The sequence below is a fragment of the Rissa tridactyla genome, chromosome 1 (assembly GCF_028500815.1).
Source record: "Rissa tridactyla isolate bRisTri1 chromosome 1, bRisTri1.patW.cur.20221130, whole genome shotgun sequence".
Lineage (NCBI taxonomy): Eukaryota > Metazoa > Chordata > Aves > Charadriiformes > Laridae > Rissa > Rissa tridactyla.
This window is the reverse complement of record NC_071466.1, coordinates 12,252,812-12,266,106: the sequence shown is the minus strand read 5'-3', so window position 1 is coordinate 12,266,106 and position 13,295 is coordinate 12,252,812. Positions and strand designations below refer to the sequence as shown.

Below are 13,295 nucleotides of genomic sequence, written 5' to 3'. Positions count from 1 at the left end.
TCTCTTCCAGGCACTGCTGTGGCAAACATCCAAGCTACCCACACGGGGGGCTCTTCTGGGCGCATCACCTACAGCATCGTCAGCGGCAACGAGAAGAATGCGTTCCTTATCCAGCCCAGTTCAGGTACAGCACCAAGCCCAGACGGGGAAGCAGCGAGTGGGAGGGCACCAGCGCTCTGCCAGCCCCTGCTCCCCGCTCACAAGGCTCGGAGCCCCCCCAGAGGGGAACAGCCACTGTGGACTAGAACAGAGTCCACACCTCTATAGCAGTAAATTACATAGTGTTAGTATTTGGACGTGAACACTCACCTGGCGTTGTCCAGAGCTTGCTGGCACAGCTCCCAGCCCAGTTTTGGTCCCTCCTAACTGGACTTTTCCCCAAAAACGCCTAGGCCTGGTTCAGGATTTAGCAGAGGCCAGGGCCATCGCTAAGATGCAATCTGGGTGCAGCCCCTGCCTCGGATGGCAAGTTCAGCCAAATGACACATCCCGTGCCGGGGCCTCGGAGCCAGGCACCCGGGCTGCTGCGCTTTGTTCTCTGGCGTGCACGGTGCTACTGGGACTGATCCATGGCTGTCTCTGTGCGGTCCCAAAGGTGACAATAACTGGGGAACCGCTCACTGTCCAGTGGGCGTTCTAAGGATTCCCACCGCTCAGGCTGGTCCCTGGGCAGTGAGCAGGTGCTGAGCACGTCGGTGGCGCCTGTGGGTGGCGGATAGCCCGGGCAGAGCAGGGAGGCAGGTTGCAGGATGCTGCCCAGTGAGACTGGGCAAGCCGGCATTGTTTGCAGCACGTGCTTCAATGGACAGCTTTTGAAGGGCCGTGGATCCCTTCGCATCAGGGAAAGCCTGGCTGAGGGAGGGTGAGGGTTGGGGTTGCCTTGCGGTGAGGCTGGTGCACATATCACAGCCCCCGGTCCGGAGGCTGGGGATGGAGGGATGGAGAGCAGCCCTGAGGAGAAGGACTTGGGGATGTTGATGGATGAGAAGCTCAACATGAGGCGGCAACGCGCGCTGGCAGCCCAGAAACCCCCCCGCAGCCTGGGCTGCATCCCCAGCAGCGTGGGCAGCAGGGCGAGGGGGGGGATTCTGCCCCTCTGCTCCGCTCGGGGGAGACCCCCCTGCAGTGCTGCCTCCAGCTCTGGGGCCTCAGCACAGGAGAGACACGGAGCTGCTGGAGCAGGGCCAGAGGAGGCCCCGGAGATGCTGGGAGGGCTGGAGCCCCTCTGCTGGGAGGACGGGCTGAGAGAGCTGGGGGGGTTCAGCCTGGAGAAGAGAAGGCTCCGGGGAGACCTTATTGTGGCCTTTCAGTACTTAAAGGGGGCTTATAGGAAAGATGGGGACAGACTTTTTAGCAGGGCCTGTTGCAATAAAACAAGGGGTCATGGCTTTAAACTAGAAGAGGGAGTATTTTGACTAGATCTCAGGAAGAAATTTTTTACAATGAGGATGGTGAGCCCCTGGCCCAGGTTGCCCAGAGAGGTGGTGGATGCCCCGTCCCTGGAAACGTTCCAGTTCAGGTTGGACTGGGCTCTGAGCAACCTGATCTCGTTGGAGATGTCCCTGCTTATTGCAGGGGGATTGGACTATCTGACCTTTAAAGGTCCCTTCCAACCCAAACTGTTCTATGATATGAGAAATTCAGTCGTCGTAGCACTGACATCAAGCTGGAGCTTCTTGCTCCCCGGTGTGGGAGGCTGAGACCTATGAGGTCGGTCACGCAGAGAGGTCCCCTCTCCCTGCTGTCCCGGGTGGTATAAGCAGGGCTCTGCTACACCACGTGTGGCTGTGACACTGGCCTGCGTGGCAAGCTGCCATGCTGCGCTGCAGCAAGGCCTGACGGGATCACAGAATCACAAATCTCCCCCTGTAACGCTTGTCCCTTCGCATCCCTTCATCTCGTCTCTGCTCAAGCCGTGTGCGCCAGCGGTTCTGAGAACACCCTGGACGTGTCCTGGCTGCACCTCAGTTGCACCTTGGTTGCTGTGGCAATGCCACTTCATTTCAATGGGGAAACATTTCCCTCGGGCAAAGTTCCCAGAATGCAGGATTTTTCCCTTAAAACATGTCCCTCCTTGAGTCCCATTTGTCTGCCCTGCTTTCTCCCAGGGCAAGGGCCTGCATGCTGGAGCACCATGGTGAGGGAGGGCAAGGGGGGGCTGGCACAGCACTGCTCTCCTGCCCTGCGCCAGCTGCCAAGCAGCGTTAGACTGGGCTCCTCGGCTCTGCTGTGACAATGGGCCAGTGCATGGGCACTGGTCCATGACTGTCCTCAGCCATCCCTAGCCTTCTCTCCTCTGCAGGGAGGACCAGAGCTGATGTCCACAGGAGCTCTGCGAGAGCTTTGCATTGGAGAGCACACTAAAGTGCCTGCTGTGGACAAGACCAGAGCAGGGGAATGTCACAGGAGCATCCTCAGCCCATACTGTGGCACCTCAGGCTCTGCTGCTTCTGTCCCAGGCAGGAACAACCCTTCAGAAGGCGTTCTGCTGCTGCTGCTGACTGCTCTCCTTGTATTTTCTCTGGGCCAAGCCAGCCCTGGAGGCAGGGCCCGCTGCGGCAGTCAAACGGTGGCAGAGGGGCAGGGGAGCACAGCCGGCTCCCAGCCCTTGGGTTGCAGGAGGTGAGGACGCAGCTGTTCTCCAAACCAGGCCACCATGCTAGTAGCCGTAATCTGTGTTTTTCCGTTCCTGGACATGCAGCCTGGTTTCAGCTGTGCGCTGAAAGCTGGAGCTCCCGTGACCGTGATGCAAAGCTGGCAGCAGAGCTCTTACGCAGAAGCTGGGCTTGTCCACGGCCACAGAGCTGTCCTCGCTGCCTGCTGCTGCACACCCATAGCCTGAGCACTTCACCTGGTGGTTGCACGTAGATGCTGAAACGGGCTGCAGAGAGAGGGAGGCCCTGCAGGAATCCCCAAGGCAGGAATTCAGCCACAGGAGCACAGTTCCTCCGCATTCCACTTGAATGCGTGCCTGTAGGAATACTGCCAGTCGTTTTAGAATATCTTCTTGGATGCCCTCCACCTTCTTGGGTGGGACAGCAATGCTTTGTCATTACAAAAGCCCAGGTGCAGTGGTTCAGCGGGATAAGAACGGATGTCTGTCCTAGCAGACCCCTAGCAGGAGAACAGCTGGCAGCTCCTACAGCGTCTTTGTAAGGATTTGCCCAAAACTAATAGCTGCAGTTTGGTGACTTTGGCTTGGAGCGTGATGAGCTTGTGTAGCAGTATGGGGCTTGCCATGGAGCGGGGTTTTTTTAAACTGGCCATACGTCAGATGGTGTCTCCACAGGGGAAGGCTATTGCATGCTTTAGCGTAAGCAGAAGCAGTCTGTACGGAGCGAGGTGCAGGACGCATGACCCAGGACAACTCGCTGGGTCCGACGAGAAGGCCGTCAGTTTGGAGGGGGCTCAGAGGAGCTCAGTGTGTGTGTTCTGCGTTTGAGAACGGATGGGGGAGCGGAGGGATGGACTGAGTGCAAGGGAACGAAAGAGAAGATGAGGGCTGGATGTGCTGGTGCGTCGCTCGCCCCCCTCTTCACCCACCCCGTCCTGCTGTTTCCCTGCTCCCAGGTGCCATCTCAGTTCAGGACTCCAGCAGCCTGGACTTCGAGGCCAGCCCCCGGCTGCGCCTCGTGGTCCAGGCAGAGACAGCAGCTTCCTTCGGCTTTATGGCCATAAACCTTAACCTGCAAGATGTGAACGACAACTTGCCACGCTTCCAGCTGCAGAACTACGTGGCGTTCATCTGGGAGTCACAGAGCTATGACTCACCAGTCATCCAGGTATCGCTGGGGACACGAACGGGGACATCGAGGCCCCTGGCCTGCCTCTGTGCCGGGGTGATGGGCTGGGGGACTGTGCCATGGGCCTGGGGCTGGCACCTACGGATAGGTCTAGCTTTGGAGGACTGTGGTTTGCAGGGCTCCACAATTGCACTGCTGAATCTCTCATGTGGCTTTGCAGGTCCTGGCAGATGATCTGGACCAGGGAGCGAATGGGCAGGTGACTTACGCCATCAACCAGTCCCTGCCAATGACAGGCTTGTACCACATCGATCCTCAGACTGGCACCATCACTACTGCTGCCATCCTGGACAGGGAGATCTGGTCCCAGACGCGGTGAGTGGAGCCAGACTAACTCGTGCCGCCGATATGAGGGGGGCATAGCTGTGGAGCAACGTCCCCAAGGCTGGGGGGGGATGCTCTGCTGCTTAGTGCCACCCAAAGCTGTCGCAGCCCTGTCTGTAAAATGTTTTTGCCAAACAGCAGGAACTTAGGCTTAGTGTTAACACGGGGAGCAAATGGTATTGAAGCATGACAGATGGCCGTGAGATGAGCCACTGCTCCATTCAGCCTGGTCCCTGCAAATCTGAGAAGATTGGGAGGGGAGCAGTGGGCTCTTTTCAGGGGCTGCATCCGTTCCCTCTCCTGCCTGCTTAATCCAGACCACATATGCTCAGTTCCTTCCCGCCCCCACGCGCTGCACCCTTCTGCCCCCGACGTGCGCTCCAGGTGCTAATGCCCTGCCCTGCACCTTCTTGCAAGTCCTCCTGCATTCAGCGCTGGTCCTCTGGGCCCTCACCACGTGCACATCGCCCAGCCAGCCTAGCCACACCTGTATAGGATAATGGCAAACGCTACACGCAATGAATTTAAGTCCTCCCCTACCCTTTTACGTGTGTATGGTTCAGATGCAAGGAACAACTTCTGCCCCCCACCCAGGGCTATGTTCTCTCCCCGTGTGCATGCTCCAGTGGCTACGTGGCTCTCTCCCCTCTTCCCGGGCATGGCGAGGCCCAGGGCATCCATTCCATTCGCATACCCATCACCAGTCCGCAGAGAGGCTCTGCGCGTTCCCCAACACCCAGATATGCTCCAAATGCCCATCTCCCTGCACCCCACTGCGCCCCTATTCTGCCTGCATCACCTCCCACGCACATTCCAGACTCTGGCCCCTCGCACAGACTGAAAATGCTGTGGGTGAATCCACTTCCCTCCACTTGCAAAAGCCTCCAACCATGTCGCTTTTGTCCCACGTGCCCATGCCAGGCCTGTGCAGGAATCCGCTGCCCACCGCCTGCTCCAAACACGCGTGCCCACATTCTCTGCCCGCTCCTACATTCCGGGTGCTGGACACAAAGCCCCTGCCCTCCGAACGCACACCTCAAATGTGCATCCCTCTGCTGCCCTGCCCCGCCATGCTCTGGATGTACGCCCGTCCGCTGCCCCACACGTGCGCTCCAGATGCTCTGCACATATCCGTTGCCCCAGACGCTCCAGATGCTGTGCACAGTTCCACTGCCACATGGACCCGCTCCAACCCTGTGCACACATGCAGTACCCCCCCCCCGACATGTCCCAGATGCAGCGCATGCATGCATTGCTCCCTCACACATATGGCCACATGTCTGTGAACCTTGTGCTTGCCCGCAGTTTGGTGGTAACGGCAATGGACAGAGGGACTCCGCCTCTTGTGGGCTCTGCCACGCTGACCGTTGTGGTGATGGACGTCAATGACAACAGCCCCACCATCCCGTTTCCCTGGGAGGTGCGGGTCCCAGAGAGTAAGTGCAGCTCAGCCCCGTGAGGTAATGCGTCACCGATGGCAAGAGCTGAGGCGCGATGGGCACCCGTGGGTCGGGGAGAAGCCCCCAGAAAGGCCTCTTGAGGCCCCCAGAGATGTTGCCTTGCCAAGGGCCAGCTTGTGCTGACCCACTGGCTGAGCTCCCCCTCTGCTCTTCGGCGCTGCCTGGTCTGTGACGGCCTGGGGCAGGGGGTTGTACAGCCCCTGTGCTGCAGCTGTGTCCTGAGGGAACCAGCTGAATTCCCAACTCATCCCTGGCCCCTGCCCGCGCTGCAGGGGCTCTGGCTGCACACACATGCCCTGCCTGCCCTCCGTCCTTGTCCCGTGTGCCCCGTGCCTGTGCCAGCCTTGACCTGCCCTGTCGACCTCCCAAGACCTTCCCCTTCACCCCGAGCGTCTCCCCCCTTGTCCTCGGTGCTCAGGCTTTGGGCTGAGCTGGCTTCCCACCACGTGAGCCGGGTCTTCTCCAGGGAGACCGTGCTGCTTGCTCACACCTTGCCTCTCCACAGACACGCTGCTGGGCACCCAGATAGCCCAGCTGACCGGGAACGATGTGGACTCGGGCCCCGTGCTCTCCTACGCGCTCATGTTGGATGGTGATGCCGTGGGCACGTTCAGCGTGCTGCGGTATGGAGGACGCATTGCCCTGACGGGGCCACTGGACTATGAGCAGCGCAGCCACTACACCCTCACCCTGCGTGCCTCCGACACCCGCCATGAGACGGAGGCCAACCTCACCGTCGTTGTGGAGGACGTGAATGACAACGCACCGACTTTCAGCCAGGGCTTCTACCAGGTACTGTGCACCCAGGCGTGACGGGCAGCGTGGGCCGTCCTGCCCCAGCCCCTCTGCTGCCCCTGCCTGGCTCACTGGCCTGACCAGGCACAGAGTTCCCCTCTCTCCCTGGGCTCCGTCCACATCCTGACACCCCCTGTGCTGTCACTGTGGCATGGACGGGAGGCTGAAACCAGGCACGTAGCGCTGGGATCGGCAGCTGCGGGCCTGCACAGCTGCAGGCAGATGGGACATGCTGGAATAGGTGGGAACACTGGCAAGGCCAGAAGTGGTGGGAGATGGGTCACAACCCGGACAAGTGTTTCTGGCAAGACCCGGTCTGGGGCCCCGTAGGCGGATCGCTGGATGAAAGCTGACGCGCGCAAATGTGCTGCATCTCTGGAGCAGACGCAAGAAGCTGGGAAGCCACAGAAACGCTTGGAGGTTGTGAGAGCAGAGACCGATGGAACTGTCTGTTTATACGTGCTGTTTGGCACACCAAAAGAGCTGTTTTGATTTGTATAAAATGTTCTTCAGAATAGCAGGGCAAAGTAGAGAAAAGGATCAGGAACTGGATGCTGAAACTGGTCGGGAGTCACACTAACAGGGCTAGGTGCTGTGCACGTGGGGCAGGCCCCCTCAGCATGCCAGCCATGGCCCTGGGGCAGAGGTGGGGAAGGCCCTGGCCAGCGATGAGCTGGGCCACCTTGGCTATCGCTGCCCTGGCCAGCCCCAGACCTTCTCCCAGCCCTGCTGGCTGGCTCCAGGCAAGGGGGAACAGGCGCTGACTGGGGCTTCCTCCTCTTCCAGGTGACACTGCCGGAGCACACGCCTGCGGGCAGCATCATTCTCACCGTGAGCGCAACCGACCCGGACTCGGGGAGCAACGGGGATGTCACCTTCCACTTGGCCGTGCCCAGCCCTGACATCGCCATTGACCCCAGCAACGGTGCGTGGGGCTGGCTGCTGTGTGGGGTCTGTCTTGTGGGTTGCTCTGGCAGTGCCGGCGGAGGGAGGTGCCCCCAGGCTGGCCCAGGCTCAGCCCCTCACCGGGTCGCTGTCTGGGGTGGCCTCCGAGTGCTCCCGCCACAGCGTCCCGGACGCCTGTTCCACCAGCCAATAACCCTGACACCCTTCCCGGCTGCCTCTTGGCCCCCATGCTGATTCTGGCTTTGTGCCCTCACAGGGACCCTCTTCACCATCCGGCGGGTGGAATTTGACGCCAACCAGCCCACCCTGGACCTGGTGGTGGAGGCCCGCGACCGTGGCTCTCCCAGCCTCTCGTCCTGGGCCACAGTGCAGCTCCAGGTGCTGGATGTGAATGACCACAGCCCCAGCTTCCATGCGCCACGCTACAATGCCAGCGTCCCCGAGGACCTGCGCCCAGGAACCACCGTGCTGACGCTAGAGGCAGGCGATGCCGACCTCTCCCGGGAGAATGCTGGCTTCGACTACACCATCGTCAGTGGCAATGGTGGCAACGCCTTCCAGGTGGAGAGCCGGGTGGCCTGGGCAGGGGGGCATCTCCGCACACAGGGTGCCTTGGTGCTCGTGGAACACTTGGATTTTGAGGCCATCCCCGTCTACAACCTCACTGTGGCGGCCTCGGACCGGGGCCTGCCGCAGCGCAGCGCCACGGTGCCTGTGCTCATCACCGTGCAGGATGTCAACGACAACCCACCCGTGTTCACCCGAGCCGAGTACCGCACCGCCGTGAGCGAGAGCGCACCCCCCGGCACAGAGCTGCTGCGCGTGGTGGCCCACGATGCTGACTCGGGGCCCCGCGGCCACGTTCATTACACCATCAGCTCAGGAGACCAGCATGGGCTCTTCCAGCTTCACGAGAACACGGGGGCCCTGTGCCTGGCACGGCCCCTGGACCGGGAGGCCCAGGCACTGCATGCGCTCGTGGTGCAGGCCACGGATGTGCCAGGCGGGCACTTTGCGCTGGTACCTGTAGCCATCGAGGTGAAGGACGTCAACGATAACAAGCCGTACTTCCCAGTGGAGGTGCTGAGCGCCAGCATGCGAGAGAACCTGCCTCCCGGCACGCTGGTCACCACGCTGCGTGCCATCGACGCAGACACCGGTGTCTTTGGGGAACTGCGATACACGGTGCTGGAGCAGCCAGTGGGGGAGCCCGGCATGGCGGAGGGCCGGGATGCCTTCGCCGTCAACAGCAGCTCTGGGGAGCTGCGCTCCCGACTTACCTTTGACTATGAACGAGCCAAAGCCTTCCAGCTACTAGTCAGGGCCACTGATGCTGGCAACGCCTCTGCCACGGTGACAGTGCGGGTGCTGGTGACAGGGGAGGACGAATACAATCCCATCTTCCTGAGCCCCTCCTTCAACTTTGAGGTCCCTGAGGGCGCCCGCAAAGGGCAGAGCATCGGGCGGGTGCTGGCAACAGATGAGGACGAAGGGGCTGACGGCGTCGTACTGTACTCCCTGGCAAAGCCCTCGCCGTATTTTGCCATCAACCAAACCACAGGCACCATCTACCTGCGTGTGGACAGCCAGCCCCAGGCCGGGGCCGGGCGTGCCAAGAGGGAGCCACGCGAGATGAGCCTGGAGGTGCAGGCGCGCAGCCCCCTGCCCGCCTCCCGCTCGGCCTCTGCGCAGGTCATCATTGACGTCACGCACACCTCCTTCGGCCTGGCCCCCGACCTCAATCTGCTGCTGGTGGCCGTGGCCGCCTCGCTGGGGGTTGTGGTGGTGCTGGCCGCCGTGGCCATTGTGCTGGCCCTGGTCCGCTCCCGTCACCGGCGGGGCCGCAAGAAGCCGGAAGGGGACGGGGCGCTGGGCCGCGTGCCGAGTGGCTCCCTGCAGAAGCTCGGCCGCGAGGAGCCAGCGCTTCCCGGGGGCGAGCACATTTACCACCAGGCCCTGCCGGGGTACGGGGGCGAGCCGGCAGGGCCCTACACGCGGGGCGGCTCGCTGGACCCCTCGCACTCCAGCGGCCGAGGCTCCGCCGAAGCCGCTGAGGACGACGAGATCCGGATGATCAACGAGTACCCACGCGTGGCCAGCATCACGGCCTCCATGCAGGAGCACATCTCCGCTCGCGGCCCTGACTCCGGCATCCAGCAAGACGCCGACCAGCTCTCCGACATCTCCTGCGAGCCGGCTGCCCTGGAGAGCGCCCAGTGGTTCAAGAGCAAGAAGGGCTCCGGGCTGCTGCTGCCGGGGCCGCCCCCGCAGCTGTACCGCGAGGATGGAGGAGGCAGCGCCTTCCTCGGCGTGCGCTGTGGCCTCAGTGTCTCCTCCCAGCCTCAGGACTATGCCTTCCCGGAGGATGGCAAGCCCTCCGTGGAGGGCTCGCTTACCGCCATCGTAGCCAGCGATGAGGAGCTCCGCGGCAGCTACAACTGGGATTACCTGCTGAACTGGTGCCCCCAGTTCCAGCCGCTGGCCAGTGTCTTCACGGAGATTGCCCGCCTCAAGGATGAGAGCTCCCTGCGCAAGCCCTTCCCGACCAAGCCCAAGGCAGAGCCCAAGCCCCGCATCGACCCCCCGCCCCTCATCACCTCAGTGGCCCACCCGGGTGCCAAGTCTGTGCCCCCCAAGCCGCCGCCGGGCAGGACCTTCCCGCACCCGTCCTCCCTGCGCCGCTCGCCCATCAGCCACGAGGGCTCCATCTCGTCCTCTGCCATGTCGCCCAGCTTCTCCCCCTCGCTGTCCCCGCTGGCTGCCCGCTCCCCCGTGGTCTCGCCCTTTGGCATCTCACAGGGGCCTTCTGCCTCCGCCATCAGTGCTGAGCACTCGCTGGAGCCCCCCGAGGAGGCCGAGCTCAGGATTTAGACCTGGGCCCAGGGACTCCTCCACCCCACCCCGCAGCCGTGGGGTCAGGAGCGGGGCCAAGCCCAGGGCTGCTTCTGCATGGGTGCTAATCCTGCTCTCCCAGCACCTTGCCTGGCCCGGGGCCCCCAGGGGCTGTGGGTTCCTGTGTCCTTTGGGGTTGTTGGCTCCCGTCGCTCCCTGTGGTCTGGCAGATTCCGTGCTGGTTTTGGTGCCCTGTGGACTGCTGATCCTAGTGCCAGCACCCCAGGGCGATGGTTCCTTGTACTGCTCATGGCGTCTCAGATCGGCGCCTGGCAGGATGATGCTTCATGGTACTCTGTGCTCCGAGAGAGGCTGGGAGCAGACGGGTGCTCCCTGCCCTGCTGGGCTGGGGTACTGCAGACCCTGCCCTGCACCGGCCACGTGCCCAAGGCCCGCAGCGGCCTGGGTGCAGCAGGACGCTGAGCCATCCCCGCTGGCCCCTTCCCCGCAGGAGCTCGCGGCGCTGGGGAGGAATGCTCCCGGGGCAGGGACGCGCTGCTCAGCAGGCACAGCCACAGCAGCCCGTGCTGCCTGCGGGGACGGGGATGGCTGAACCTGCTTCCCAAAAGTGAGGGGAGACCCATCCCGAGCCAAGCTAGAGTGGGAGGAGAAGGCAGTGCCTGCTTTTCGCTTGCCCATCCATGGCTGGTGGGGGTGAAGGGGATCCTTTGGGGTCTCTCAAGCCCTTCTGCCTCCCACCCATGGGACCCTTTTAAGGGATCTCCTTCCCAGGGCTGCTGGAAGAGCCCTGTTCCTGGGGGCCTGGGCTGGGAGGCAGGTGCCCTGCGCAGCATGGGAGCCCCGTTCCTGGAGAAGCGGCTCCCGGGGCCAGGTACCTCTCTGGGCTGCGGGCTGGGGCACCGGACACAGACACGAACACGGAGCCGGCAGCTGCGCGGTGGGGCTGGCAGGAGCGGCAGCGTGAGAGCTGCAGCAGAGCCGACCCTGAGATGGCCTGGCCCCAGGAAAGGCAGTGAGGTGGCCGCTCAGAGACATGAGCCAGTGACTCTTCTCCCACTCCATCAGCCCCAGGCCTGAGGGGAGCGGGTGGGAGGGGGTATCCCAAAACGCCACGTGGCCTGAAGCTGGCACGGTGGCAGCCGGCATGTCATCTAACAGCCACAGGGTGGGACACTGGGCAGCTGGCCTCCCCCGCGCCCTGGGCCACCAGGGCCACCTCCAAAATGTGGGTAGGTGCCAGAACCCCCAGCCCTCTGTGCTGCTCTGCACCGCTCCCTCGTGCCACGTTGTGAGCATGGGATAGAGCCACGCTTCAATGGGGCTGGTCCCCGTCCTCACTCCGGCACCGCTCACGCAGCCGGCCTCGCGGCTGGTGTCCCACTCACGCCGGGGTCAGCCCCTGCCCAGCGCTTGCCCCGCAGCCCGTGGCTGCTCACGGTGGAGCCAGCATGCGTCGCGTGGCCCTGGGAGCGCAGTCCTGGGGACTGCTGCCGTGGCCCTGGGTGCTCACGGTCACTGTGACCCACGCACGCAGACCTGGGTGCAGAGGGAAGGCCGGGAGCGGGGCATGTGGAGCACTGCAGCAGCCCCAAAGGCGCAGCCTGGGCTTCAGGTGTGTGTTTGTGGGGTGAGGGAGGACACCCAGCCATCTCGGATGGGGATTTGGGGGAATTTCCTTCCTATCACACTTTCGCTAGACCCACTCTGTAGCCTCAGCCCAAAGCACGTCAGCACCGTGGCTCCAAACCCCACCCCCAAATGTTCTATCACAGCAGCCAAAACCCACCACTCTTGCCCGCTCCCTCCCCATTTCGCACCAAGAACCAGCCGTGACTGCAGCCCCATCTCTCCTTGTCTCAGCCCCAAACCTCCCCTCGGTGCGGCAGGTCCCAGGACACCCTGCCTGCGCTCCGGGTGTCCCCACGCCGCGGGGATGCTGCCTGCGCCCCGGTCCCCACCATGCACATGGGAGCGGGTCCCCCGTGCCGGCAGCCCTGGGAGCTGCCCTGGGCACAGGACGAGGATCTGCAGCAGCGATGGTGGCACCGAGGGGGCTGCAGGGCCACAGCCGCGCTGTCTGGGCGCCACAGCGCACCCAAGGCGGCCCCGGGAGGGGAGGATGGGTTCTGCCTCGCTCAGCAGAGGGACAGCCCTTGGGGCGGGCACCCCTCGTCCCTGCTCTCCGGGCCGGGCTGTCCTGCTCACGGGCACTGCGGGGAGCACGCCTTGGGGGGGCCGTGCGCTCCCTGAGCCCTGCCAGGGCGGCCGAGCAGCCCTGCTCCCCCCTGCGTGCTTGGGACAGGGGCACACAGATGGGTCACCCCCCCACACACACCACGCACCTCATAGAAGGGTCAGACACACGGCAGCCCCACTTGGTTGAGGGGGAGGGGGGGACACAGCCACGGGCTGCTGAGCCCAGCCAGGAGCCAAGCCTCCAGTTATTTATTTTTACACATTGTACTACGATTCCTGTTTTCTACTTTGTTTGTACCTTTTGTATCGTGTCTCGCCGAGCTGCATGTATTGGGCGCCGCTCATCGGCCTGCACACTGGGCCGTTCCAGCACAGCCTGGACCCAAGTGCCAACTTCTCAAAGAAATGCCTTAATAAACCACACTTGTTTGTACAGAGATGGACATCATCCCTGCTGCGCCGGGCTGGCGTTGCGCTGGCACCGTGAGAAGCACCAGCAGGGCTGGCAGGGGGCAGACGGACCTGGGGCACGGTGGAGCTCGGCGCATGGCGTGGCTACCAGCAACGTGCTGCGGGCTACAGACGCCCGGGCAGGACCCACGCCCCGCACTTGGCCCTGGGCAGCTCCTTGGGTGGAAGAGCTGGGACCAGCTGGGACACGTGGGCTGTGCCGCGGCTACTTCTGGCCCCTGGGGCAGACGCTGGCAGCTCCAGGCAGCCCCGTGGCCGGGCCACAGTTGCCTCCTGGCTGCAGCAATAGGCCAGGCCGGCACGTGAGGTGCAGGTATTTCAGCCTTTAGCGCAGCAGAGGAAATCCAGAGCCTGAGCACAGCACCGGGGGCCCGGCCTGGCTGCCCCTGCCTCCTCCAGCGGTGCGTGGTGTGGCCGCGCGCGTCCTGGCGCCGCCGCACACGTGGCCCTGGTGACTACACCCTGCGGGTCCCTTCTATGCGAGGCT

The 13,295-nt window shown here is 63.2% G+C and overlaps 1 protein-coding gene across 4 annotated transcripts in view; it reads left to right on the top strand.

Annotated features, from left to right (window-relative positions):
* Positions 1-12,770, top strand: part of DCHS1 (dachsous cadherin-related 1) — a 76,580-nt gene extending 63,810 nt beyond the window's left edge. For all 4 annotated transcript variants that reach the window (XM_054202013.1, XM_054202004.1, XM_054202033.1 and 1 more), the window contains exons 15-21: positions 11-124; positions 3,571-3,782; positions 3,964-4,118; positions 5,433-5,563; positions 6,093-6,379; positions 7,169-7,307; positions 7,545-12,770. In XM_054202013.1, coding sequence (XP_054057988.1) covers positions 11-124; positions 3,571-3,782; positions 3,964-4,118; positions 5,433-5,563; positions 6,093-6,379; positions 7,169-7,307; positions 7,545-10,159 — 3,653 coding nt within the window. In that variant the 3' untranslated portion in view covers positions 10,160-12,770. The remainder of the gene's footprint in view (positions 1-10; positions 125-3,570; positions 3,783-3,963; positions 4,119-5,432; positions 5,564-6,092; positions 6,380-7,168; positions 7,308-7,544) is intronic.
* Positions 12,771-13,295: the final 525 nt, after the last annotated feature.